Raw genomic sequence first — 26,271 nt, forward strand, 5'->3', positions numbered from 1 at the left:
ATCGACAATTATGCATGGGTAGAGAATAAAATCAAGATATCAGACCTTTGATTAAAACTTAAATGTTAGGTCATATCATATTAAAGACTTGCCTCAGTTTATTTAACATGTATTTTTCTCAATATTTCAGGAATTGACTACAACAGACACACATGGAAGAGTCTGTTCTACAGTGAGCATCCAACCAATCCAGTTCATCTGATGATGATGATGATGATGTCACTTCTTCTCTGCTCTGCAGTCGTCTGAAGGATGAGATGGATACTCGGTCTGTTCAGCTGATAACATGGACTTAGTGAAATCCTTCCTGGTGGTGTTCAGGCTTCTTTTGAAGCTGAACTCTCTCTCCTCTCCAGCCTCAGCAGGTAGAGAGCCACCGCAACATTTATCATCAGTCCAAGAAGAGCCCGACTGAATTTATGCAACTCAAGTTTTTGTCATTGATATCGCACAAAATAAATGTTATCTTAGAAATTCTGTTTTCTTGTATTGAATACTTTTACTTTAGGTACATTTTATATGGGAAATTTACTTTTGACCTTTTAGTACAATAAATATTGGATACATTAAGATTTTTACTCAAGTAATAATTTTTATAGGAGACTTTGACTTTTACCAAGGTAATTTTATGGTAAGATACTGGTACTTTCAGTGAAGTATCACTTTGAGCTACTTTATATAACACTGAGTCTAATCGCTACTAATCACTGTCTTCTATGATCTGACCAGCCAATAGTTTTCAGAGATTAAACACTTCCTGCAGCAGGATCTTGCTAATCTGTTGCTGCTTCTGCTTTTTTTTGTCCTCAACTTGCTCTTTGGAGATAGAGAAGCTGCAGTATGCACCACATATCAGCTCCCACAGTATCAGCTGCTAGCTCAGTGCACAGCATGAGATTCTGGCCTGGGTTATTTGGTTGAATGAATTATTAATAGCGCACCGATTTTTCACAGCTTACTGCCTTTTACACATTCTCTTTTTTTCCCTGAAGTCACAGATTCTGATTGCATCTCGTAATCTTCACAGAGCTCATGTGGTCTCTTTTCCTCTTTCTTTTTTCACAGTTCCAAACAAAGGGAGTGTTTGCCCAGGAAGTGTTCTTCACTGTCTGTCAGAACAGGAATCTTTCACCTTGGAAAATGAAGATGTTGTTGCCATGGGAACTCTTAGTCCTTCTGTCACTCAAAGAGTGCCTTGCCGGTAAGATGCCAAGACAAGTCTCCTTTCATGACATGGATGATATGCATACGTCTTTCAGAGAGAGAGAGACGGAGTTTGCCTTCTTTTCCCTCAGCTGTGTCTGGTTTATCATTTCTTAAGGAGAGCTGATAGTGAACTCAAATAGAAGCATTCTTTTCTATTTGCTTTTATATCTGTGCAGATCCTACACCTACTTTGAGGGGAGGAAGCGCAAAACATCTCAGATGGGATTAAAATTTAGCTTTGGTAGCGTATCATTTCGGAACCAGTGCAGTGCATTCTGGGTGTAGGAAAGTTTTCAAATTCAGCTCTCCTGTGGAGGTGTTGGGTTTCTTTAGCACTCAGTGCCAGTCAAAGGTTTATATGTCACATATGTACCACTCACCAAAATGTTAGGGTTGTTTGATTTTCAGGGGTCACTTCAGGACAAACCCCAAACCTTTACAGCTGAAGATAATGTAATCTTTTCTAAATTTTTGAATATATGTCCAACTGTTGAATGCTTAAATACTTTTTGCACAACTTGCTGTTCTCTTACAAGGAGTTTAAAGGGGCAGTATTAAGTTAACTCGACTTTTGTGAGCTTTACATCATGTCATAATGTTATTTCTTCATCAGAAACATATCTGGAGTGTTACCTTGATTCTTTCATGTTTGCTTGAAAAATTCTTTAATCTCCATGGCAACCATTCAGCTGTGCAAAACGCCTAGGTGAACCTGGCTCAGTCTTCAAGGTGAAGCTCCTCCTCAGAGCTGCAGTTTACAAGCTTCTGAGCTTTCACCTCACAGAGCAGCACTCTCCTGAAGTCACCCCACTCAGCTCCATCAGACTAGCCAGCAGCAATTAGCAAACACCTGTGGAACTGCATTCAGATGACTGCAGTTCAGCAAACTGTCAATTGAAATCACCTGGGCTGAAGCAAGGAAACGCATAAAACATGCAGGGCAGTGTGCCTTTAGGGCCAGGTTTGAGAAACACGCCTGACCACACAACCAGGCCCAAGGAGCATTTATGCTGGACGAGGGACCAGTGGAGACCAGTGGGGACCAGTGGAGACCAGTGGGGACCAGTGGGGACCAGTGGAGACCAGTGGGGACCAGTGGGGACCAGTGGAGACCAGTGGGGACCAGTGGAGACCAGTGGGGACCAGTGGAGACCAGTGGGGACCAGTGGGGACCAGTGGAGACCAGTGGGGACCAGTGGAGACCAATGGAGACCAGTGGAGACCAGTGGGGACCAGTGGGGACCAGTGGGGACCAGTGGGGACCAGTGGAGACCAGTGGAGACCAGTGGAGACCAGTGGGGACCAGTGGGCACTGAGTGCTGATGAAAGTCTAGTGACATTGCGTAGAAATGATGGCCACCAAAGATGTTGCAGATGCTTTTCGTATCAGCCACTGTTGTCACCAGATGAACCTTTGGTGGTGGGAGTGTTACAATATTGACAAGTGTATCTAGTCAATACAGTACTGCCCTACACTTTGAGTGATACAGTGACAAGCCCCTGCTACTTCATTGATATCAGGAATCCAGTCATTTTGTCCCTGTGTGAACAACACAGACCTAATATCTCCTTCATCATTAGGAAACGAGGGAACGTCTCCAGACGTGTTGGCAGCTTTCCTCCTTTTTACACACTTTCACAGAAGTACACTTGTACTACAAACAAATCCACTCACTCAGTTTAACACATGTATTTATTTGGAAAATGCAGGAGATGCTGTAAATCTACCTCTGAGAGACAAGGAGACCAGCATCAGACTTTAGTTTCCCAAATACCTGCATGAGTTACTGTTAAGGCTTTCCACTCCCTCTAAGAGCTCTCTGGTGTAACGTGGAGATTTACAACCAGCAGCCAGATTTGAGGGATATAATGTGTACTCAGATCAAGCCGACCGTTTACAAGTCATCACGCAAATATACACTGAAATTCATACAGCATATGGAGCCGGCTCTATTGCTTTGTTATTTATGCCTCTGTTTCAATTGATTTAGCATCCTATCTCAAGTCAGCACTTCCACCAGGGTGTATCATGAAGTGTATAGATGCAGAGCAGTGAGAGCAGAGGCCAGTGCTCTTCATCATATTCTGCAAGTAGTGTTGTGTTCAATGATAGCAGTGTATTTAAAAAAAGTGAGTCAAGCTCAATATCCTTATAACAGCTTTTATTTCAATATAAAGGGATGCGTTGGGAACTATAGAACATTCAATTCCAAAGTGAAAAACATGGCAGAAGCATAATCACATTTGTTATTTTGCGCTATGAAAAAAAGGAATATTAGGATGGTTTGAGAAATGGCAGCATCCACATTTTTCTCTGTAAAACCAAACATTTACTGCACACTCTGAAAAACCATGAAGATTTTTGCTTTCCTGTGAATCACTGAACTGTTATTTAGTTGCGTAAATTACAAAAAATCCAATCCCACCTCAACTGCATGACATCGATCTTGTTGGTCTGGAATCATGATCCAGATTATCTACTAATGGGCTTTGGCTAGCTTGTTGCAACATCACCGTGAAGACATTTCCTCTTTAGAAAAATAACAGCATGATATGTTTGGCATCATGTTGTCAGATTAATATCAGATAAACTATTTTAATGTAGTTAATCTGTTTTCCTTGGTCCGTCATCTCTTTCTGGTTTTGGTTTTGAAACAGTTAAAGTCATTTTAACTAAAACACCTGGACATTTTCTGGAAAACTTTATATCTACACGCCATATTAAATAATTTGCTCATACTCAGGTGTGAGTGTGTGCATGAATGACTGTAGTGTGAAACACTTTGGGGTCTTCTGGACTTGATAAGGCAATATACAAGTACAGAGACAATCACCATTTTGCCAATTAATGGAAATACCGCAATTGCAAAATTGTGTCCTTCAACGTTAGCAGAATACCTTCAAAGATTTGCGTACATTTATAGTGAATCCACAGCTTATGATGGGTCTGTTGGTATTCTCTTACTCAGTTATATAAGGTAATAGATTATGTACTATGTCAAAATGTTACCAAAAACAAACGATCTAGTTAGTGCACACAATGCCTTTGAGTTTCCTTTTACATAAATTCTCATGAAACGTAATTAGGTGTAATGTGTTGTGGATGTACACTCACTTGGAGCAGTGGTCAGTCGGGTCGGAGTGTTTACGGAGCGGGGTTGTTCTCAGGCAGATAAACGAAGCTTCCAATGTTTTCCCCTGGAGAAATAACCCAGCTTTTGAAGGTTCATTAATTTGTTTAATTTAAAGGACATTCCAAGCAGGGCAGAATCTGAAACGCCTCCCTCGGAGACGAGAAAGAGGGGAAACAAGGCCCTTACCTGAGGCAAAGACTCCCACTCTCATTAGGATGATCATAATGATGACAATGTGGGAGGGAACACTCTTTGTCCTAGTCAAGGTTAGAGACGTGTATCGGGAAAAGGAGAAAAAAAAATAGAAAAACATCTCATCTTTCATCGTCTCAAGTGAACAAAGAGAAAATTAACATTTTTTTCCCAGGCAGCAGGGTTGTGCAGCTTGGCTCATGACACGCCGTGTCTGAGGAAATGGAGACTGTGCACCAGTGCGTGGCTGCATGAGAGTGCATCTGCTAAAAAAAAAAAGTTTCACGGGAGTAATTAGTGCACCATCGGTTAATTACTCCTGTGTATTGATAGTTTGGCAGACACAACCAAAACAATGAGCTTTACAGAGAACACACACACACAGACACACACACCCCAACTACATGTACATAGACAGCAGATCTGCTCTAATTAGATTAAAACCGTTCGAGAAGCCCAACTCTGAATATCCAAGCTCTTATGTAAACATCTTCTGAAAACTATCCTCCTGAAATAATAAAAAAAAGATGAATCGGAGCATAAATCAGTGAAGGCTGCGTCACTTAGTAATATTTTAGATCATTAAAAAGATTGTATTGATTGAACTTACTCTGGTTTTATTTTCTCTGTCTCCACTTACAATTCCTTGCAAAAAAATCTTGAACTTTCTTCCTCATTTTGACACTTTGCAACCACAAATTGCAATTTATGCTTCTGTGATTTAATGTAGTACACCAACACAAAATTATTTATCAGTAGCAATCTGAAAATTCTTTACTTTCATATCCCCAAAACATTTCCACACTTTTAATAGCTGAGCTCATTTTAGCTATGCATTTCAGCATTTTACTATCTTAGAAAAGATTTAGTTCAGTTATCTTCTCCTAAATTGATTACTCCAGATAAATTCTAAAGCTTGGCCATCTACTTACTTGGCCATCCTATAAATTTCAAGTTGAGTGAAGTTTGACATCTTGACTATTGAGATTTCTTCAAGTAGTGAGCTGTTTATATTCGTGCTGTTATTTTGAAGTGGGTGAATACACTATTTCTGTTTCCTCTCCTCATGTTCTCCACCCGTGTTGTGGTGCAGCAAATGGCATTTCTTCTGTACCCAGAATGACTCGCTGTTCTAAAGTAAACAGTTTAAATTCTTCTGATGTCGTCTGTGTTTCCTAACCAAAGTTAATTAGTCAAAATCAGCAAGAGACTTAGCAAAACTCAATAACTATAAAACTAAACACCAGAGTGAGAGAATCAAAGAATCACTTTCTGAAGTACAAACAGTACAAGTAGGAGTGCAATAGCAAATTTGATCCTGTTGGGGGCAGTGTACTATGTTGTCAAATTGTCATTGACGCATGGTGCGAATCAATATGGATGAATTTAACGCTTTAGTTCTAGCTTTTGCTAAATACCATGTTCAGACAGCATGTTAGGGGAGTTAATGTTTATGGATAGTGCTTTAGGTTTAATGCAGCTAACATTTTACTTAGCATTGCCCACCACTGATGAAAAGCTAGACAGACTACAAATGTCTATTAACTTTGGACTGTAGATTTTAGAAATGTCCTTCATCAGGTTTCACTCCAAGTCCCAAATAACAGTGAAAGTAAAACTCCTTCCTGCGGCTCTGTGCCTTCTTTCTCGGTTGTTACATATTTCAGTTTCCTTGGGAAAGTCTCGGAAGGCATTCTCACCTACATTTGAAGTTTACTGTCTGCTTGCTGTCTTTTTGAGGTCTGTTAACAGATGTTTTCCCATGTTTAAGACTGGGCTTTAGCAGTGCTGAAGGACAGGGAGATATTTTCCCTGAAGCTGCCGCAGAGTTTTCTTGGCTCTGTGTTTCACCGTTCAGCTGGAAGTTGAACATTTGCTCCAGTCTCAGGTGGATTTAATGCTACGGCAGGTTTGGTTTAAGGACCTCCCCTGTATTCGGCGGCAGTCAGTCCATCTGTCCCTCTCTCCCCCCACCATGAGTTGGTCTTGAAGCAGTCCCTGTCGATTCAACCTTATTTCATTTCAGAGTGCTTTAATATTAGAACATTGTGCACGTGGGACCATTCAGAGTATAAAAATAAATAAATAAAAGGTTGACCACAGAGATATTGTGGGAAACCTCTGAGACATTTTTTGATTTTGTTGATTGGTTTTGTCCCTCACAACTATTGTTGTTTTTCTATCCTCTGTGAGTTATTAAATCTCCAAACACAATTTTTTTTGTCTTCATATCTTATTTGCAATAGCTGGGCTCTTGGTAACATCTGTAAAATCGAAAGTTGTATTAATGACACCTGACTCCTATATAGAGTTTCACAACAAAGAACATTAGTACTTTTAAGCTGCTACCGCGACAACAGCACTTAAATAGTTCATTGAGATGAGATGGGGCCATCACAATACCTTCTTTCTTAGTTATTCTACAGTAGATTTGCTGCTGTGTTTTAGGGTCATTGGCCTTTCTCAGCTGTTGGACAGATGATCTGAAATTTGTATCTAGGATAATATAGAATGAAGCTTTATTGTCACTCAATGGGGCCATTCAGGTGTACCAGCAGCCACTGCATGCAAATTCACACTGACAGAAATGTAAAAATGGAGAAAAAGAAAAGAGACTGTGCAGTGAGGGCAAATTTATAATATAAGTAAAAGAAAAGCAGCACCGTTTTAGCTGTGTTTATCAAGAGGCAGTTCTGATGGCACCAGTCCACAAAGTCTGGAGTCAACTATCTGTACTCTGAATCATCTCCAACTGTAATGAGGTCGACTATGTCAGAGTGACAACAGAACGTCTGAAGATAGCAGTGTGGGAGTTGGAAGAGAAGTCTGCAATTTAGAGAGTGAAAAGGAAAGGTGTCAGTACAGATCCCTGCGGGACTCCCGTCCTGCAGGAGACACAGCCACATGTCCTCACATACTGCCGGCACCCAGTGGGGTAGTCTGGTCATGATCTACACTTTACCAACCCTTTTGTTCTGTAGAGTATCCCCAAACAGATTTATTTGAGTTCAGTTTAGTCTTATCTGTCCAGAGAACTGTTGAAAGTCACTCAGACATAACTTTGCAAACTTTGCTGCTATACATTTCCAGTAAGTCTTTCTCTAGGCAACTCCTCCAAGAAAGACGTACTTGTTGATTCTTTTTTTAAACGATACTGTCATGAACTTTAACATTCAACATGCTAACTAAGGCCTGCAAATGTAGAGACTGAGCTCTTGGGTTTTTGTCACTTCTTATAAAAATTCATGTTCTGACCTTGAGGTCAATTTGCGCTGATGACCACTGTGAGGAAGAAATGTGACTGTCTGAGAATGTTGTCCACTTGTGAATGTACTGTAATGTTAAATACTGGATTTCAGGGGGTTTGGAAATGGTGTGATGACATTTCTCAGATACTCAGAGTCGCTTCTCTGGCGTTCACTGTGGGAAAATAAACAATGTGGGTTTTTTTAGAAACAGTAGGGTAATTAGAATTTTAAAAATTGTTAAAGAGAAGACCGTTCCTATTACAACATGGAATCTAAAATCCTGGAATTGAAATTAGGATGTGGAAGACATCAGACAACAATTGTATTACTTTCTTGGCCAACCTATAAATGGCCAAGTTGATTAAAATTGTTAATGAAATTCATTACAGCATCTGTCATGAATTAATCATAATCAATTACATCTTAATTAAAAACCATACATTAACAAAGCAACATTTTTTATTCAAAAAACATTTTTGCTGCTAAATTATTGTATAAATAGACATAGTGTCACTGATAGGCTAACTCCTTTTAACACAATGTAGACTCAGAAATATTCTTTTCCAGCATCCAATTGGATTGTTTTTTGAAACAGAATTGAATTCCTAGTGGGCCAAGAGATGCAGCTTTGTCTATTTGTCTATTGCTGTCATTTGTGGACGTCACTTGTGCGTCAGATTTACAAGAGTTCCAGAAACACGCAAATACAAAGGTTCCGCCTGGTAACCTTGTATGTGTAAAAAACAAAACAAAGAAAATAATTGCATAAAAATGTTAAATGATTAAACCATTTTCATTAATTAATCAAAATTAACGTCTTAGAGTCCAATTAATATGCTTATTTTCCTAGAGGTATTGTTTTGAAAGATAATTATCAGTAAAACTATGTAGTTTTTTTTCCCCTTAAGAAACTGTTTAAACTTTAAATTTTCTTCATTTTTATCTTTGGTTTAAAGTAATGCACTCTGAATCACGACAGCACAGAGTCTACTCAACATAAGCGTTCATATTATTAGAGAGTTTATTGGTATAAAACATTCTGAGCACAAATGGAGCATAATAAGTAGGTTCCATCAGCTGCAGACTGTGCAGAATGGGCCCAGAGACCAATGTGATGCAGGGTTATCATTTGTTAATTGCTCTCTCATCGCATTGTGACATCTGCATCGTGACATGATGGTTTATTAAATGCACAATGTACTCAGAGAGCCACCTTGGCAGCTAATTATAATAGGTGTGGAATTTACATACAGCTTGCAGAGTGCTGAGTGATTCCTCTTTGCATTAATATGGTGTCACTTCATGGTACAGCTAATGTTTTATTTATTCTTTTTTTATTTATGACGCAGACAACGCCCGCCACGGTCCTGTCTTCACCCAGGAGCCCAGTGACAGTATTTTCCCTATGAGCTCCGGTGACAAGCTGGTGTTCATTAACTGCAAAGCGAAGGGTAACCCACCTCCACACTATAGGTACGTACTTTGTTGTAGCTGCAGGTTAATGTGGCTTTCACAATGAAAAGTAGTGTTTCATTAGAAAAAGAAAAAAACGTATAATTTTCCATCCATCCATCCATCTTCTTCCGCTTATCCGAGGTCGGGTCGCAGGGGTAGCAGCTTCAGAAGGGAGGCCCAGACTTCCCTCTCCCCAGCCACTTCTTCCAGCTCTTCCGGGGGAATCCCGAGGCATTCCCAGGCCAGCCGAGAGACATAGTCTCTCCAGCGTGTCCTGGGTCTTCCCCGGGGCCTCCTCCCGGTGGGACGTGCCCGGAACACCTCACCAGGGAGGCCTCCAGGAGGCATCCTGACCAGATGCCCAAGCCACCTCAACTGGCTCCTCTCGATGTGAAGGAGCAGCGGCTCTACTCTGAGTCCCTCCCGGATGACTGAGCTTCTCACCCTATCTCTAAGGGAGAGCCCAGCCACCCTACGGAGAAAACCCATTTCGGCCGCTTGTATCCGCGATCTCGTTCTTTCGGTCATGACCCAAAGCTCATGACCATAGATGAGGGTGGGAACGTAGATCGACCGGTAAATCGAGAGCTTCGCTTTTTGGCTCAGCTCTCTCTTCACCACGACGGACCGGTACAGCGCCCGCTTGACAGCAGACGCTGCGCCAATCCGCCTGTCGATCTCCCGCTCCCTTCTTCCCCCATTCGTGAACAAGATCCCGAGATACTTAAACTCCTCCACTTGGGGCAGGACACCCCCCCTGACCCGGAGAAGGCACTCTACCCTTTTCCGGCTCAAGACCATGGCCTCGGATTTGGAGGCACTGATCCCCATCCCGGCCGCTTCACACTCGGCTGCGAACCGCTCCAGCGAGAGCTGCAGATCACGATCTGATGAAGCCAAAAGGACCACATCATCTGCGAAAAGCAGAGATGAGATCCTAAGGCCACCAAATCGGATCCCCTAAACACCTTGGCTGCGCCTAGAAATTCTGTCCATGAAAGTGATGAACAGAATCGGTGACAAAGGGCAGCCCTGGCGGAGTCCAACTCTCACCGGAAACGAGCCCGACTTACTGCCTGCAATGCGGACCAGACTCTGACACCGGTCATACAGGGACCTGACAGCCCGTATCAAAGGGCTCGGTACCCCATACTCCCGGAGAACCCCCCACAGGGCTCCCCGAGGGACACGGTCGAATGCCTTCTCCAAGTCCACAAAACACATGTAGACTGGTTGGGCGAACTCCCATGCACCCTCCAGGACCCTGCTGAGGGTGTAGAGCTGCTCCAGTGTTCCACGACCAGGACGAAAACCACACTGCTCTTCCTGAATCCGAGGTTCGACTATCCGGCGGACCCTCCTCTCCAGGACCCCTGAATAGATCTTGCCAGGGAGGCTTAAGAGTGTGACCCCTCTATAATTGGAGCACACCCTCCGGTCCCCCTTTTTGAACAGGGGGACCACCACCCCAGTCTGCCAATCCAGGGGAACTGCCCCCGATGTCCATGCGATATTGCAGAGTCGCGTCAACCAACACAACCCTACAACATTCAGAGCCTTAAGGAACTCCGGGCGGATCTCATCCACCCCCGGGGCCTTGCCACCGAGGAGCTTTTTAACCACCTCAGCGACCTCGCCCCCAGAGATTGGAGAGCCCAACCCAGAGTCCCCAGGCTCCGCTTCCTCAGTGGAAGGCATGTTGGTGGGATTGAGGAGGTCTTCGAAGTACTCTGCCCACCGGCCCACAACGTCCCCAGTAGAGGTCAGCAGCACACCATCCCCACTATAAACAGTGTTGGTGCTGCACCGCTTCCCCCCCCTGAGACGCCGGATGGTGGACCAGAATCGCCTCGAAGCCGTGCGGAAGTCTTTCTCCATGGCCTCTCCAAACTCCTCCCACGCCCGAGTTTTTGCCTCAGCAACCGCCCGAGCCGCATGCCGCTTCGCCCGCCGGTACCCATCAGCTGCTTCCGGAGTCCCACAGGCCAAAAAGGCCCGATAGGACTCCTTCTTCAGCCTGACGGCATCCCTCACCGAAGGTGTCCACCAACGGGTTCGAGGGTTGCCGCCGCGACAGGCACCGACAACCTTGCGGCCACAGCTCCGATCGGCCGCCTCGACAATGGAGGCACGGAACACGGTCCACTCAGACTCCATGTCCCCCACCTCCCCCGGGACGTGTTCGAAGTTTTGCCGGAGATGGGAGTTAAAGCTCCGTCTCACAGGGGATTCCGCCAGACGTTCCCAGCAGACCCTCACAACACGTTTGGGCCTGCCAGGTCTGACCGGCTTTCACCCCCACCACCGGAGCCAACTCACCACCAGGTAGTGGTCAGTGGACAGCTCCACACCTCTCTTCACCCGAGTGTCCAAGACATACGGCCGCAGATCTGATGAAACGATGACAAAGTCGATCATCGAACTGCGGCCTAGGGTGTCCTGGTGCCAAGTGCACATATGGACACCCTTATGCTTGAACATGGTGTTCGTTATGGACAATCCATGGCAAGCACAGAAGTCCAGCAACAGAACACCGCTCGAGTTCAGGTCGGGCGGGCCGTTCCTCCCAACCACGCCCCTCCAGGTCTCACTGTCGTTGCCCACGTGAGCGTTGAAGTCCCCCAGCAGAACAAGGGAGTCCCCAGGAGGAGCACTCTCCAGTACCCCCTCTAAGGACTCCAAAAAGGGTGGGTAATCTGAACTGTCGTTCGGCCCGTAAGCACAAACGACAGTCAGAACCCGTCCCCCCACCCGTAGGCGGAGGGATGCTACCCTCTCGTACACCGGGGTAAACCCCAACGTACAGGCGCCGAGATGGGGAGCAACAAGTATGCCCACTCCTGCCCGACGTCTCTCTCCCTGGGCAACTCCAGAGTGGAAGTATGTCCAGCCCCTCTCAAGGAGACTGGTTCCAGAACCAGAGCCATGTGTCGAGGTGAGACCGACTATTTCTAGCCGGAACCTCTCGACCTCACGCACTAGCTCCGGCTCCTTCCCCACCAGAGAGGTGACATTCCACGTCCCAAGAGCCAGTTTCTGCAACCGAGGATCGGACCGCCAGGGTCCCCTCCCTTGGCCGCCACCCATCACACAGTGCACCCGACCCCTTTGGCCCCTCCCACGGGTGGTGGGCCCATGGGAGGGGGGGCCCATGTTTCCTCTTCGGGCTGAGCCCGGCCGGGCTCCATGGGTAAAAGCCCGGCCACCAGACGCTCGCCATCGTGCCCCCCCTCCAGGCCTGGCTCCAGAGTGGGGCCCCGGTGACCCGCGTCCGGGCGAGGGAACACCAAGTCCAATGTTTTTACTCATCATTGGGGTCTTCGGGCTGCACTTTGTCTGGTCGCTCACCTAGGACCTGTCTGCCTTGGGTGACCCTACCAGGGGCATAAAGCCCCAGACAGCATAGCTCCTAGGATCATTGGGGCACTCAAACCCCTCCACCACGATAAGGTGGCAGCCCATGGAGGAGCGTATAATTTTATCACTACTATATGTGTTTTGGGATATTTTTTTTGGCCTATTTTTAAGGAACGGTTTCTAGGCACAGTGTGAGTGTCATAGAATATAATGATTTTCCAGCATTAACACAAAATATTTACATAAAGATTTGGAATTATGACATACTTATTTAGTTGTAATTCAAAAAGGCAACAATTATTTCTATTGTTGCTGTTTCTACTGAAATATTGAAGTATAGACATAAGCAGCTGTCACACTTCATAGATTTCCATTAGAAATGGAGAAGATAAGCATAAACATCCATATCTGCGTTCGTAATGGTAATTTTTAAATATGTCAGTATCAGTCTAAGTGAAATTTTAATAACTAATATCCACCATTTTTTTCATTAACAGTTCTAAGCCTTTCATTCATGAAGTCTGTCAGTTTCTTGATCTGTTGACGATCAACGTTTTGTGCAGCAGCAACCACAGGGTTCCTGACAGCTTCACGTTTGATTCTTCTCAAATCTTTGGCAGTTAATTTATTTCTTTTTGTCTCAACATATTTCTTGCGACCCTGTTGACTATTTGCAGCAAAACATTTGATGGTTCTGTGATCACACCCCAATATCTTAGCAATTTTCAAGTGCTGTATTCCTCTGAAAGACTTTTCAGGGTCTCTTAAATCTCTTTTTTTGGCCAATTTTGCCTTAGGAAAAGAAGCTGCCTAATAATTCTGCACACCTTGATATAGGATGTTGATCTCATAGTCCCCACCCTCCCACCAGCAGATAGGTTTATATTCAATAAGCATCCAAGTTTATACAACTTGGAGTTGGAAAATATGCATAAAAATGAGGATATGATCAAAACTAAAACTTGTCTGATAATTGTTCACACAGTGTGTAGCATTTTTATAGTAGCTGGTAAAGTTACTTGATTATACTATAGCATGTCACTATGTGACTGGAAAACACATAATGCTGCCCCTTTAATAGACATGTTGCCCATTGCTTACCAACTCATCCTAAAAACACCAATTCATTAATAATTCATATAAAACAGTATTAGTTTCCACACAAAGATGTTTTTGCAGCAAAAAACTTGAACTAAATAGCTAAATTTGCAGTAGCGCTCTATCAGCCATCTGACCGTCAGTCACCCTAATCCTATCAACATCTGGAGACAACTCTGCCATGTCTTTCAAAATCATGTTAGTAGTTTTGAAATTTTTTGAAAATCTGGGTATATCTTGATACAACTAACAGGCCCCATTCATATTCATGATAAAGGCTGATCATCGGTTTTCTAACGTGTAAACCAATGATGTGGCACATCTGATTTCACAGGTGGAAAGTGGATGGGAGGGACATAGACTCTGGTTCGGACCAGAGCTACAGCCTTGTTGAAGGGAACCTGCTGATCAATAATCCTCATTTTATCAATCACGGAGGCGTCTATCAGTGCATCACCACCAACGCGTTTGGAACCATCGTCAGCAGGGAGGCAAAAGTCCAGTTTGCATGTGAGTATTTTTCCTGAACCAATTTTCTTTTCTTTTTTTTTTTTTTTTTTTACTAGTTTTTCAGTTGGTTGTTATCAATGTGATGAGCGTATTGGTAAGAATTATCCCGGAAATACAAAAAAATATATAAATAAATCAAAAATGCTCAGCATAGGTACCCAGGAAGACAAACACCTCCAATGATAGACTAACATGCCAAAAGCTGAGATGCACCATTTTAGTAATAAAATAATAAGCTTAGCATAATAAATTAGAACCAGCTCTTTAATTTCCATTTGCATGACTAAGCATTTTTCTCTTTTCTCTTGTCTCGTTCTACCAAAAGTCTTTTTTCAAAGGACACTTTTGTTTACAGATACTTAATGATTCATTTTATTTGTTGTTTCTGTCGCTTGGTTTATTTATTTTGCACTTCCAGCGTTAAATGTTCTTTTAAAGTTTATTGATCTTGAGAATGTGTTCTAGCCGTTTTATGCCATTACCATCATATAACTTGAAAATGTCCTCAAACCATCAATGTTATCATTTATCAGAATAACTTCTGAGACAATTTATTTTCCAGTAGAATTTGTCATCATGGCCGGCCTAACTGTTGGGCCTTCTGCCTCCTACAGAACCAGCAGTTAGCGTGTTACCACGGCTACATTGACTTTTTAAAAATTGTTCTGTATTTTGTCACTTTAAAATCAGAAAATGTAATGAATTTTAATAGGCTGGATTTTATGTGATTAACTCTCTGGCTAGCTTGTTACCACGGCTACATTGACTTTGTAAAATGACTGAAACCATGAAGTGAAAGGAAATGATCAGGTGGAACTCAGGCTTTTCGCAATTTTGCTGATTTCTGTGGAACTCCGAATTATTATCCTCATCTAGAAGTATTTTTCTTCCTGTTCAGTACTGCTGTGGTTCTATTGCTGTGCTAGAACCAATACACAGAGTAAACAGAGATACAAACTAGTTCTGTGTGGATCAATAAGCGACTGTAAAGGCAAACCCATGTTATTTACTGACTGCTTTTGGCTTTATAGGAAATACTTCGTTTTGCAGTTTCCTGTAAAGCAAAAGTCTCCTTTAATAATGTCGATCCTGGTATGTTTCCAGCAGTCTGTTTGTGGAACGGATTCATCTGGAACAGAAGCTGGAAGTTCACGTTTGATTCTTTATCCTCTATCAGAAAGGAAAAAGCTAATAAACTCTTATCTTGACTTCCAGGAAATTTGCCACTGCTGCTTATTGTTTCTTGAAGGAAGGACAATAATGACGTTTGTGATCCTTCACTTTTTATCTCATGTCAACATCAGATAACATTCAGCATCAAAATGACTTTATATATTTATATATCTATATATCCCCGAAGGATAAAATACTGTTGTAGCTGAAGGTTTTTCTGATGCAGATTGTGACTTTAGTGCTTTTATATTTTTGACATGTTATATAGTTCACCCCACTGAATGTTTTACACTTTTTATCACGTTTTATCACAAATCAGTCACAAAATTTGGCTTTTTTTGACAAAATAATGTACAAAAAGGCACCTTTTAATGTCCAAATGACAATGAAGTAAAAAGTAATCATATAAAATAAGTGATTGCACAAATATTCACCTCTTTGAGGCAGTATGTTGGAGATTCACCTCTGGCTGCACTCTTCCTCACAAATTCTTTAAAGCATAAAGAAACAACATTTTTCAGTGTACAAGGGATAAACTAATTAGGATAATTTGGGTTTTAAATCCAAACACAAATATAAAAGTGGCTGTAGTTCAGTAGTCAGATAACAGTTCAATTCTTTTCTCCTTTTTTATTCTATCGATGGGGAAAACATTTATCAAAAGGCCCAGTCAAATCAACAATACATAGAAAAAGCAAACAAATAAATAAAATAATCACTGTCAAACTGAGATTTATGCTGCTTTGTTGATGCAAATCTTTGTTGAATCACCATACATTTCTTCTCTAAATGGGGAATAAACTCATTTAGACTCATTTACTTCCTCACAGTTGTGTGTAATAGGAGATGGAAGGACTTGCCTTCATTTCAGGAGGAGTTTTAATTAGCTGAGCTCTGATTTGACACACGCTGATATTTGCGTGACCTCTCCAGAGACCAGTTGGTATTTTGTAGGATTGATATGTCTTCCTGCTATTTATTCTGTCGTGCTGCAGACAGCGGTGTTTAATTAAAGGTGGAAGCCTGACTGCAGCGTCCTTGGCCCGATCTCCTTCAAACTGGTGTTGGTGTCTTCCTGTAGGGGGGGATGCTGTTGTCCCACCATTTCTGAATTTCTTCCCTGTATCTGCTGAAGGCAAGTGAGAGTTGGTAGTGATCCACAGCTTTCTCCCTGACCTGTCTGCTGTAGAAACACAGCATGGAATACGCTCCATTAGTTTGGTCTATAACGTTCTCTGACAAACCCTTAAAGCTCCAGAGCAGCTCCAGTTACACTGTCAAACATTAACAGCAATTATTTTGGTTATTTAGCTAGCTAAATATTTAGTTACCCATCTAAATATGTAACTCCAAACTAAACATTTAGTTTGAAAGCTAGATATTTTTGTTTGAAGCTAAATATATCTGTTAGCAAGATAAGAATTTAGTTGGTGAGCTAAATTGAGTTACCAAGCTAAATATTGGAATATTGATCAGATGCACAAGAATCTGATCTGTGTTGTTCCGACTGTCGTGAAAAGATCAGTGACAGGCCGCATTAAGTCGAAATCAAATTCAAATCCCAGACTAAAAAATAACACAATTTTTTTTTTTTGTCTGGCACTAAATATTTAGCCTGAAGCTAAATAAATACTTAACTTTCTAACTAAATATTTACTTTGTAAAGTAAATGTTCAGCTTAACTTAAAATTTTGCTTGATGACTAAATATTTAGTGTGAAACTGACATTTATAAATGACCATAGTAAAAATCAGACTCCTTTTTTTCCCTTCTGACAGGCTGAATAACATCAATTATTGCTCCAGGTTTTTGACTGTATAACTTTAGAAACATCACCACATGGTGATGTAATTATGTGGGCGACTTCTGAATGTGAATATATGCTTTTCATATTTTTATGAGCAAAACAACTTCAACACCATGTATCCTTTTCTGTCCACTTCACTCCACTTTGTGTCAACTACTGGCAGTGACTTATTGATGTGCATAATATGAGCAGGCTTGAATATTTTTGCAGGGCACTGTATGCTGTATGCTCAGGTGTGCTTTGGAAATAACCTGATGATGATTTTATCTTTTTTCATCCCCAACAGTTCTGCAGAACTTCAGCCAAAAGCTGAGGAACACGGTGACGGTGAGAGAGGGTCAAGCCGTGGTTCTCCTCTGTGGCCCGCCGCCCCATTACGGAGGTACTGAACTCCCGACTATTACTCTCCTCAATTGTCTTCCAGCTTCACACTGCTGCTCGCCTTAGTGTTCCTCAGTCTGCTGCTTATTGTCCTCCAGCAATAATGTCGGGATTCTTTTTTTTTATTTGCTTTGGAACCCGGCCCACGGGCGTTTGGCACTGCCTGAGTTCTCTTGGTATCTAACCTGCCGCTGCGCCTTGCCCAGACCCCTCTGCCTTCCTGCATCTGTAGTTCACAGCCTTCCACTTCTTAACCTCGAACTCCCTTTTCCTGCCCATATGATCTGTGGACGTCCTGTCATCTAGAAAGCCTCTGCTGCTCTGCCTCATCCAGCTGTCATGTATGTTGTGGGTTTTTTTGCGAGCAGGTTATCTGCTGGGTAATACCAGCGCCTGGTGGCGGGAGCATTCATCCCAGTGGCTCAGCTGTGTGTCGGCTCATGCATCTGGGTGCTGCTGATTAGCGGGCCCTCAAAGGGGTTGGCACTCCTGCAGCTATTCGGAGCCCGGCGGCGCAATTTCACGCCTCCTCAGCAACCTTCTCTCCCGCTCTCTTTCCTTTTCTTTTTTTTTTTTGAGGTTTTGAACCATTAAAAAACCATTTAATTCAGGATCACAGTAAACATTTTCCTCACCAAATCTGACATGACATTTATGTAGCAGATTAGAGATGATCTAGCAGATGAAACAATTAATACATTTTTTAAATAATCGATTAACTAGAATAATCACAATCAATAAATAATTGATTAATTGCAATTAATCGATTCTTAAAATAATTGTCAACTACTGTAGTGATCGATTCATTGTTAACTGGAGTATACACTCAAATAAAGGCCATTTGCTGATAAAAAGCAAACCTATTCAAAGCAGTAATTCATCCAAAACTGTACAAAAATAATAGATTTGGCATTTAACATGACATCTTTGTCTGTAAATATGTTTTAGTCAAAACTCTTCTGAAGTGGCATCGGTTTTAGCTTCACCTGGTTCAGATTTACTTTATGAATGTTACGTTATTTTATTTTAGGCAATAAAATGCTTAGTGTTTAAAAAGGGAATTGAATTATCCGCTCTCTGTTTCAAGCCAGTCCTGCGGCCGTGTGAAATTCCACACATTAGCAGTTTTTTTGCCCTCTGATTCCTTCCTTCCACCCCTTCGCCCTTTGAATACCCCCACCTCTTTAGTTTTCACCCTTAAAAGGATCATAGTCACACACTTGATGGGATTTTCACTGAGTGATAATTCTAGCTTGAGGTGTTTCAGCACCGGAATGTGTTCCCGCATTGTTTTTGGTGACATCACAGCTGCCTCGACGCACGTCGAAGCGATTCTCGAGGAAATTTACAATTCGCCTTATTAAAGGAGGATTCATGTGAAGCTTATCTGAACAATCAATACCTAAGTGGCCTTAAAGGAGCGGCGCTGAGAGCTGAACTCTGTCGGAGGACGTGGGATTATGGGCCTGGAAGTCCTCTGTTGCTGTGGGACTGCGGCTCTTAAACAGAGTCGGTCTCTGATAGTCCCTAATCATGAAAGGTCTGGCAGTTCATGCCCCGACTTTCCTTGTAATGATTTCGAATCACAGTTTTTTCCCCTCAAGGAAGTGAATGGAACTTTTTAGCAGCTGCCAAGTGAGACAGACTGAGAGCTGAATGCTATTTTGTGATAAGGCAGGGTTGCAGAAATGGCTAAATACCTTCGACTCCCTGCAGACTTAAACTCACTTCTTCCTTTTCTCTGTTGAAGTATTTGACTGCACACCTCGACTCTAACGTGCTCATCTCTTCTTTCCTTTCTTCATTTCAACATGTGTGATGTTTGGGATAAAAGTGGGAATGCTTTTTACCAAAGAATTCACTCAACTTTCTAATATTTTGTCCCAACATGATAATTGAATTAATGTAATTTTAGATTTTCTAGCAGAAAGGAGTGCATTCTTTATAGTAAATTTAAAAATATTATCTCTGGTATAGGGCATCTGATTTCTGATGTTAGACTACGTTTATACAGACCCTCTGTCTGGAACCGGTCAGATTTTTCAGATGTTGATTTGGGAAAATGTTCCACATTTGGCTGGAACCACCAAGGCATGTCTAATCCGTTGTAGTTAAGCCTGTTGCAATAAGCAATTAATCAGTTAATCACACAATGAATTAAAATGAGCTCAATAATTTCCATTCTGATTATGACTATTTTTGAAAGAGGCATCATGATACACTTTATTTACGGTTTTGCTTGCAAGTGGTTTTTATTTTCTTTCTATTCATTGTTTTTGGTTGTATTTTTATTTTGGATACTTAAAATATGTTCCAGTTCCAGTGTGTTCTTTACAAAATGAAAGGTTATTGGTGTTTGAGAGGACAAACTTGCATTATTCTTCCATTATCAATATATCACTTGAAAATGGTCTATAAAAACAATGTTATCATATATCGCAATATTTACTGGAGCAATTTATTGTGAAGTCCAACAGCACAGAAGATGTAGAAAACGCTGGGACAGAATAATCAAAATACAAACTATTAATCCCAAAACATCCCAGAACCATGACGATGAACAATGAAAAACTTTGAGACAAAATCTCTTTTTCAAGTGAAACCTGGCCAAGAGGCGCCCCGGAGTACAGCAAGGAAAACAATAAAAAGTACATACAATTAAAATATCATAAAAGTATAAGTCAAACTGGTCTATGACAGACTTTGAGGTTTACTAGAGAACATTATCAAACATTGAATGAAGCACTTGAATATTTTTATATGAATATTTTTACATTTTAACTAGCATTTTTAATAATAATAAAAAAGAAAGCACAATTTCAAGTTTAAGTCCAGTGTTCTTGTGCTATTAATTCTGTCATTTATTGTCGCAGGTCAGATATATTGTATTTTGGTCTTTCTGTGGTATTTTTACCTTATTATGAATGACTTCTTATGCCCTTTAATATCTAGTCTGAAATATATAATCTCCTCTCTTCTGTTATTAAAAACCTGTGGGTATTATCTTTACCTAAACAAGCTTAAAGCTGTCTGAGAATATAAAGCCACCTCTTTGGCAGCTCACAGTTGGAATAGCAGATATTTTATAGGACTCAGTGGACATTGTCATGCTGCCCTGTCGTGGTTTTTACCAAGGTGCTGGTACTCTTCACTTGGTCCAGAGTTTGGCGTCTTAGCTATTGAGAAACGATGGCTTCCTGGAGATGTAGACTCTGAAGTTTTAAATGTTACCCACTTGCCAACGTTTGTTAATCTTTATTGGGGCCTGCCCATAGCAATGCATAGGGAGGCTAGAGGCTTGAAACGCAATGCAATAGCCCTCGACGCGCCTCCACATAGACTTTGAATGCAAACCAGCTGCGCCTGATGCTCAAAACGCATTTGGTGTGAATGCACATTATATGTCCAGTGTCACATTAGGTCAGTGCTTCTCAATTCCAGTCCTTAAACCCCCTGGTCTGCATGTTTTAGATGTGTCTCTGTTTCAGAACAGCTGTTCCAGAACAGCATGACCTCTTCTGCAGTCATCAAGTACTGCAGAAGCCTGTTAATCACCCACAGATTCAATCCAGGTGTGTGGCAGAAGGGGAACACCTAAAACATGCAGGGCAGGGGGGCCTGAGGACCAGAATGGAGAAACACTGTATTAGTTCCATCATATTAGGACCAAAGCCTGGTCCTAATATGATGGACTCATTGTTTTGGGTCAGGGGTAACGTTTAGAGGTAAGATGCTAATTAAGTTTTAGATAGGGTTAGGGTTAGGAATAGGCTAGTATTGTGTAGAGTTATTGAAAATGTGTGAATTAGGCAAAATCGCAGCTACTAAAATGAAGGAAATCAATGCTAATATGGGTCGAAATAGTACAAACCTGTACAGCATTTTGTTTTCTAAATCATTATAAACAATGATGATATAATATTAGGGTGTTTTTCTGCCAATTGTGTAGCTGCAGTACACTAGTAGTCTAATGTGCTGAGACACATTCAACGCATTAGAAACCAATCAGAACCAAAGGTTTGCCTTTTGGTTCTGATTGGATGTTTCTGGATAGTAGCAGAGCTAGATGCATTTTCACAGATTCTCTGTTTCATATTCTACTGTCAGACACTTTTAACAAATATTCATCCATCATCTAACACACTTATCCTTGCGCACACCCCTTCACACCTTAGGACAATTTAGAGAGATCAATTAATCAAGCAATTAATGCCGAGTGTTAGCAAAACCTAGGTTTGGATAGTGACCTAGGTTAGTGCCACCTGGGTGTGGGTCGGCGTAAAGGCCGAGCCGGGCATAGATTGGCCTTCACGCCAACGCCAACATGAAGCCCCTTCATGCAACCAGTGGAGGTTGGTCGCATGGACATATGTCTTTCCTCGGACTTCCATGTTTGTGTGGAGGTTTGGCTTTGCGTGGACTCCTCTGATTGCAACCTGGGTGTGGGTCGGTTCAAACGCTGAGCTAGGCTATGCATGGAGACCCCTGGTTGATTGGAGGTCTGTCTTTCGTTAGACCTCCATGATAGATTGGAGGTCTGTCTTTCCTCGTACCTCACTGATTGATTGGAGGTCTCCACATGCTACTGACAGCATTTTGGCTAATGTTAGCAGTTTGGCTCATTTTAACTTGTACAATAATTTCAACATACTGAATGGCATAAGTCCATGTTACTCAACATGTTTGTCAATCTCCACATGCTATTGAGTACATTGTAGCTTACTTTAGCATTGATGCTAATTTGTAGCACCAGAACGCCCACGAAGTGTGCCAACCGACAGGCACACTTTGGCAGGCCCCGTTTAAATTTCTTCAGAAATTTTCTAGTTGATTATTTGGAAGTGTAACTAACACGGACTGTGCGGCTTCCTTCAATTCCTCCACTGCCATTGCTAAAACTACATGCAGACCGCAGTTCTGAAGCAGAAAATTGAAGTCGTTCACAATTTATTTTTCTGTTTCGGCCTCATGGAAAATTTACCAGTGAAATTCAAGCAAAGCTGAGAAAGCCCAAATTGTGTATGCAAGATTTGTTTTTGTTTTTGATTGCTCTCTTCGTCACTTTAATGTTCTTCTTTTCATTGTCTACAGAAATCAAGTATTCCTGGGTTTTCAATGGCAACCGCAGCTTCCTCCAGCAGGATGCCCGCCGTTTCATCTCCCAGCGGACGGGCAACTTGTACGTCGCCAAAGTGGAGGCCACGGACGCCGGGAACTACACGTGTGTAGTGAGAAATATGATGACCAATGCCACGGTGTTCAGCTCTCCAACCCCGGTGGTGGTGCGGGGTGATGGTAAGCGCCGACGCTGCGCCATCCGGTTACTCGGCCTGCTGAACCGACGCACGGAGGAGATAAATGTCTGGAACGTGATGCTATTTTTCTCTTCAGCTTTTAGCGGGGTGTTAACACATCCGAAACATCTCGGAGGGTGGCGGGGTTATGTGTGCGGGACATACTCTGTCTAAACATATTTACATAACCAGGCCACATGCACAGTAAACAGCCTGACACCAATACAAATATTCACAACCCAGCCGTGGGCTTCTTGCTTCCTCTGCAGCCTGTATGCAATACAAATTCATCCGTCCATTAACATGTTGTATTCTAACCACGCCTCCAAACAGCTGCAGTGCAAAAACACAAAATCTTCCCATGTTTTTTTGTTTGGTTTCTACTGCAAAAAAATTATTACACTAGAAATAAGACAAAACTAACTTACAAACTTTTGTAAGAACTTCAGGGACGTATCGTGTTCTGACTCATGTCCTTCTGTCCCTCTGGTAGTGGTGATGGGTGAATACGAGCCCAAGATCGAGGTTCAGTTTCCTGACACCCTTTACGTTTCCAAAGGATCGTCAGTGAAGCTGGAATGCTTCGCCCTAGGAAAGTAAGTGTCACACACACACACACACACACACACGCCCGCACACACACACCACAGGAGACGGCTTTGAAGGAGCAGAAAGCAAACATACGCTGTGACTTCAGCTTTTGTGGTCAGCGTGACCTTACATGTGAGGGCGTTTGCGTGTGTGTGTGTGTGTGCGTGTGTGTGTGTGTGTTTTCACCTCGGCAGCCCCGTGCCATCCATCTCCTGGAGGAGAGCCGATGGAAACCCACTCCCTGGGAAGATTAAGATCAACCACTCCACCGGAGATCTGGAAATTCCATATTTTCGCCCAGAGGATGCCGGTGTGTACGAGTGTGTTGCTGAGAACAGCAGAGGGAAGAATGTTGCCAGAGGGCAGCTGATATTCCAGAGTAAGAAAGATGGAAGTTGTTCACATTTTGTTTGTCACATTCCAACTTTCTTTTCATCTCTATTTAAAATCCCCACACTTTGTAGGACTAATAATAACTGGATGTATTTTGAGGACCGTCTTCTTTAACTCACAAAATTCTTAACCAATAGAATTTTTCTATCGGTTAAGTGTGTCTGCACAGCCCATTTCGGCAGCAACAGTTCAAAGGGCTTTACATCATAAAAATACAAAAATAAGAAGTCATAAAAACATCACACAAGCACCAATTTAGGAACATTTTGTCAAGTGTCATCATCAAAATTATCGATACACATCAAATATGTTGGAGAATGTTGATACATTTCAAAATAAACTAAATATTGTTAATTGTTTTGGTATAATTGTATATAATTTCCTAGAATAATTAAATATATTATTATATGAATTATACGAATTACTAAAAAATGTTTGGCCATTGTATGTGGTGTACCACGGGGCTCTGTGTTGGAACCAAATCTGGTCACATCAGAAATTATTATAAAATATTTTTGCATAATTACATTCTCACTAAATTTGAGTGGAGCCATATCATGACATTTGTAAAACAAAAAAGTGCAGTTCTGATCAAATTTTGAGGCGTTAACATGGAAGGACTACATGATGTTTTATTCCTGGATGAAACGGTCTATGACATCTCCTATCAGTCATACTTGAACAAACTGCATAGTTTATTTTCAAAGCTATATACCTAATATATTAAAAATAATTATGTGCTGTTCTTTGACATCACTCTATTTCTCTTGCTAGAAATTCTTTTTATTATTTATTTATTTGTATTATTATTTGTCCCTTTGGGATTAATAAAGTATTTTTGAATTTGAATTGTAAAGTATTTCTGTGAAGTACACTATTTCTACAGATAAACAGCATCCAGACCACATGGATTTTTTCAACATCCAGTTGTTGTGGAAAATTATACAACAGTTTAATGTTAGAAAACAATGGTACTAGAATTAATAAGGGAGTTACACAGTTTGTATAATTTATTGTAATGTAATGTGCAATACTACAAAATCATTACCTAGGTTATTGCTTGGGTAGGATTAAATAGGTGTAATTTTTTTTTATCATACTTTTTATTGAGCATAGACATCTGTTGAATAGAGGTGTCTCATTTCTATTTAATTTGATCTCATATTGATTTCTATTTACATATCTAAAATAAAACAATCATTCTCTCCAGATAAACGTTAATGCTCATAAACTGGAATTTCTCTCATAAAGTATAAAGTACTTGCATTTAAACTTTTAAGTTCTGCTTTACTCAGAGTGTTGAGCTCCTTGTTCATGCCCTGTCATTATATGCCAACTCTAGCATACCCCTGAGGCAGAGCTGCCAGTGACTACAGTAAAACCTCTGCTAACGGTCCCAACAGCGCCAGCGGCTCTGGTCTGCAATCAGTCAAAGACAACTCCTGTAATTCTTTCCTTTTATTGGATGCTATTCTGTGTCTGTTAAGTCATTAAAGTCAGTCTATACAGTAGACGCTAGCAAAGGAGCCATAGAGTGAAGCTCTATTTCGCAGTGGATAAGTATTATCTGGAGATCTCATGTCATAAATAAGTTTCTCCCCAACGTCTGCTTTCTGTGTGATGCAAGCGCACTGGATAACTGGAGCCTGAGATTTTGCTGAAATTTACAAACGTTTCCCGGATACGATGTTGGCGCGTTTTTTTGCGTCGACTCCAGGAATGACGTGAGTTAGCGTTAAAAGTACTTTTCAGTCTAAGGCCACAGCTTGGTGCTGGGCAACATGCCTGCGCGCGCTAATACCTCAGAGCAACTTAGAGAAAACAATGGAAGAAAACTGGAGTACCTTGAGAGAATCAACGCATGTACAGGGAGAACATGTGAATTCTGTTACGCAATTCCGCCAGATTCTCATCTCCCTTAAGTGTTCCATCTGAGATTTCTCCCATTGATTCTGATTTATCCGGTTGAAGAAGGAGTTCTGAATGATGACGTTGACTTTCTGAGCTGTTTTAGAATTGTAGTCCGCCCATGTTGGGTTGTAGTCTCAGCAATGGCAGCAGAGGAAGTCAACAAAGTTGTTCAGTCTTGTTTGGCCACTCTTCCAAATATTGAGTAATTATAGTAAGAGGACTATAAAAGACCTTTTACTGCTGACAAAGATGCAGTGGTCACACTCTGCATGGGGTTGCTTGATAAAACTTACCAATTTCTGGTAAGTTTTATCAAGATAGTGCCTTACATACATCACGGCTAAAAGTTAGTGATTGGATAAATCACTAACATCCAAGCAATCATTTCTCAATAGCTGAGTGTTTAGCCCCCATGTAAGAAGCAAGGCTTGTTTTTACCAGGCTGGCAAAGCCCAGGACATTCTTTTTCCAGGTCAACTGTGCAAACCCAGCGCCGCCCATCTCATGTTTCATTTCTACAC

General features: G+C 41.7%; 1 protein-coding gene across 3 annotated transcripts in view; it reads left to right on the forward strand.

Moving 5' to 3' along the window:
• Window positions 1–26,271, forward strand: part of cntn6 (contactin 6) — a 147,374-nt gene that overhangs the window by 71,302 nt on the left and 49,801 nt on the right. For all 3 annotated transcript variants that reach the window (XM_028024161.1, XM_028024163.1, XM_028024162.1), the window contains 7 exons: window positions 1,066–1,201; window positions 9,130–9,253; window positions 14,025–14,200; window positions 17,467–17,562; window positions 22,653–22,856; window positions 23,349–23,451; window positions 23,641–23,825. In XM_028024161.1, the coding sequence (XP_027879962.1) occupies window positions 1,141–1,201; window positions 9,130–9,253; window positions 14,025–14,200; window positions 17,467–17,562; window positions 22,653–22,856; window positions 23,349–23,451; window positions 23,641–23,825 (949 nt within the window). In that variant the 5' untranslated portion in view covers window positions 1,066–1,140. The remainder of the gene's footprint in view (window positions 1–1,065; window positions 1,202–9,129; window positions 9,254–14,024; window positions 14,201–17,466; window positions 17,563–22,652; window positions 22,857–23,348; window positions 23,452–23,640; window positions 23,826–26,271) is intronic.

The sequence above is a fragment of the Xiphophorus couchianus genome, chromosome 7, assembly GCF_001444195.1.
Source record: "Xiphophorus couchianus chromosome 7, X_couchianus-1.0, whole genome shotgun sequence".
NCBI lineage: Eukaryota > Metazoa > Chordata > Actinopteri > Cyprinodontiformes > Poeciliidae > Xiphophorus > Xiphophorus couchianus.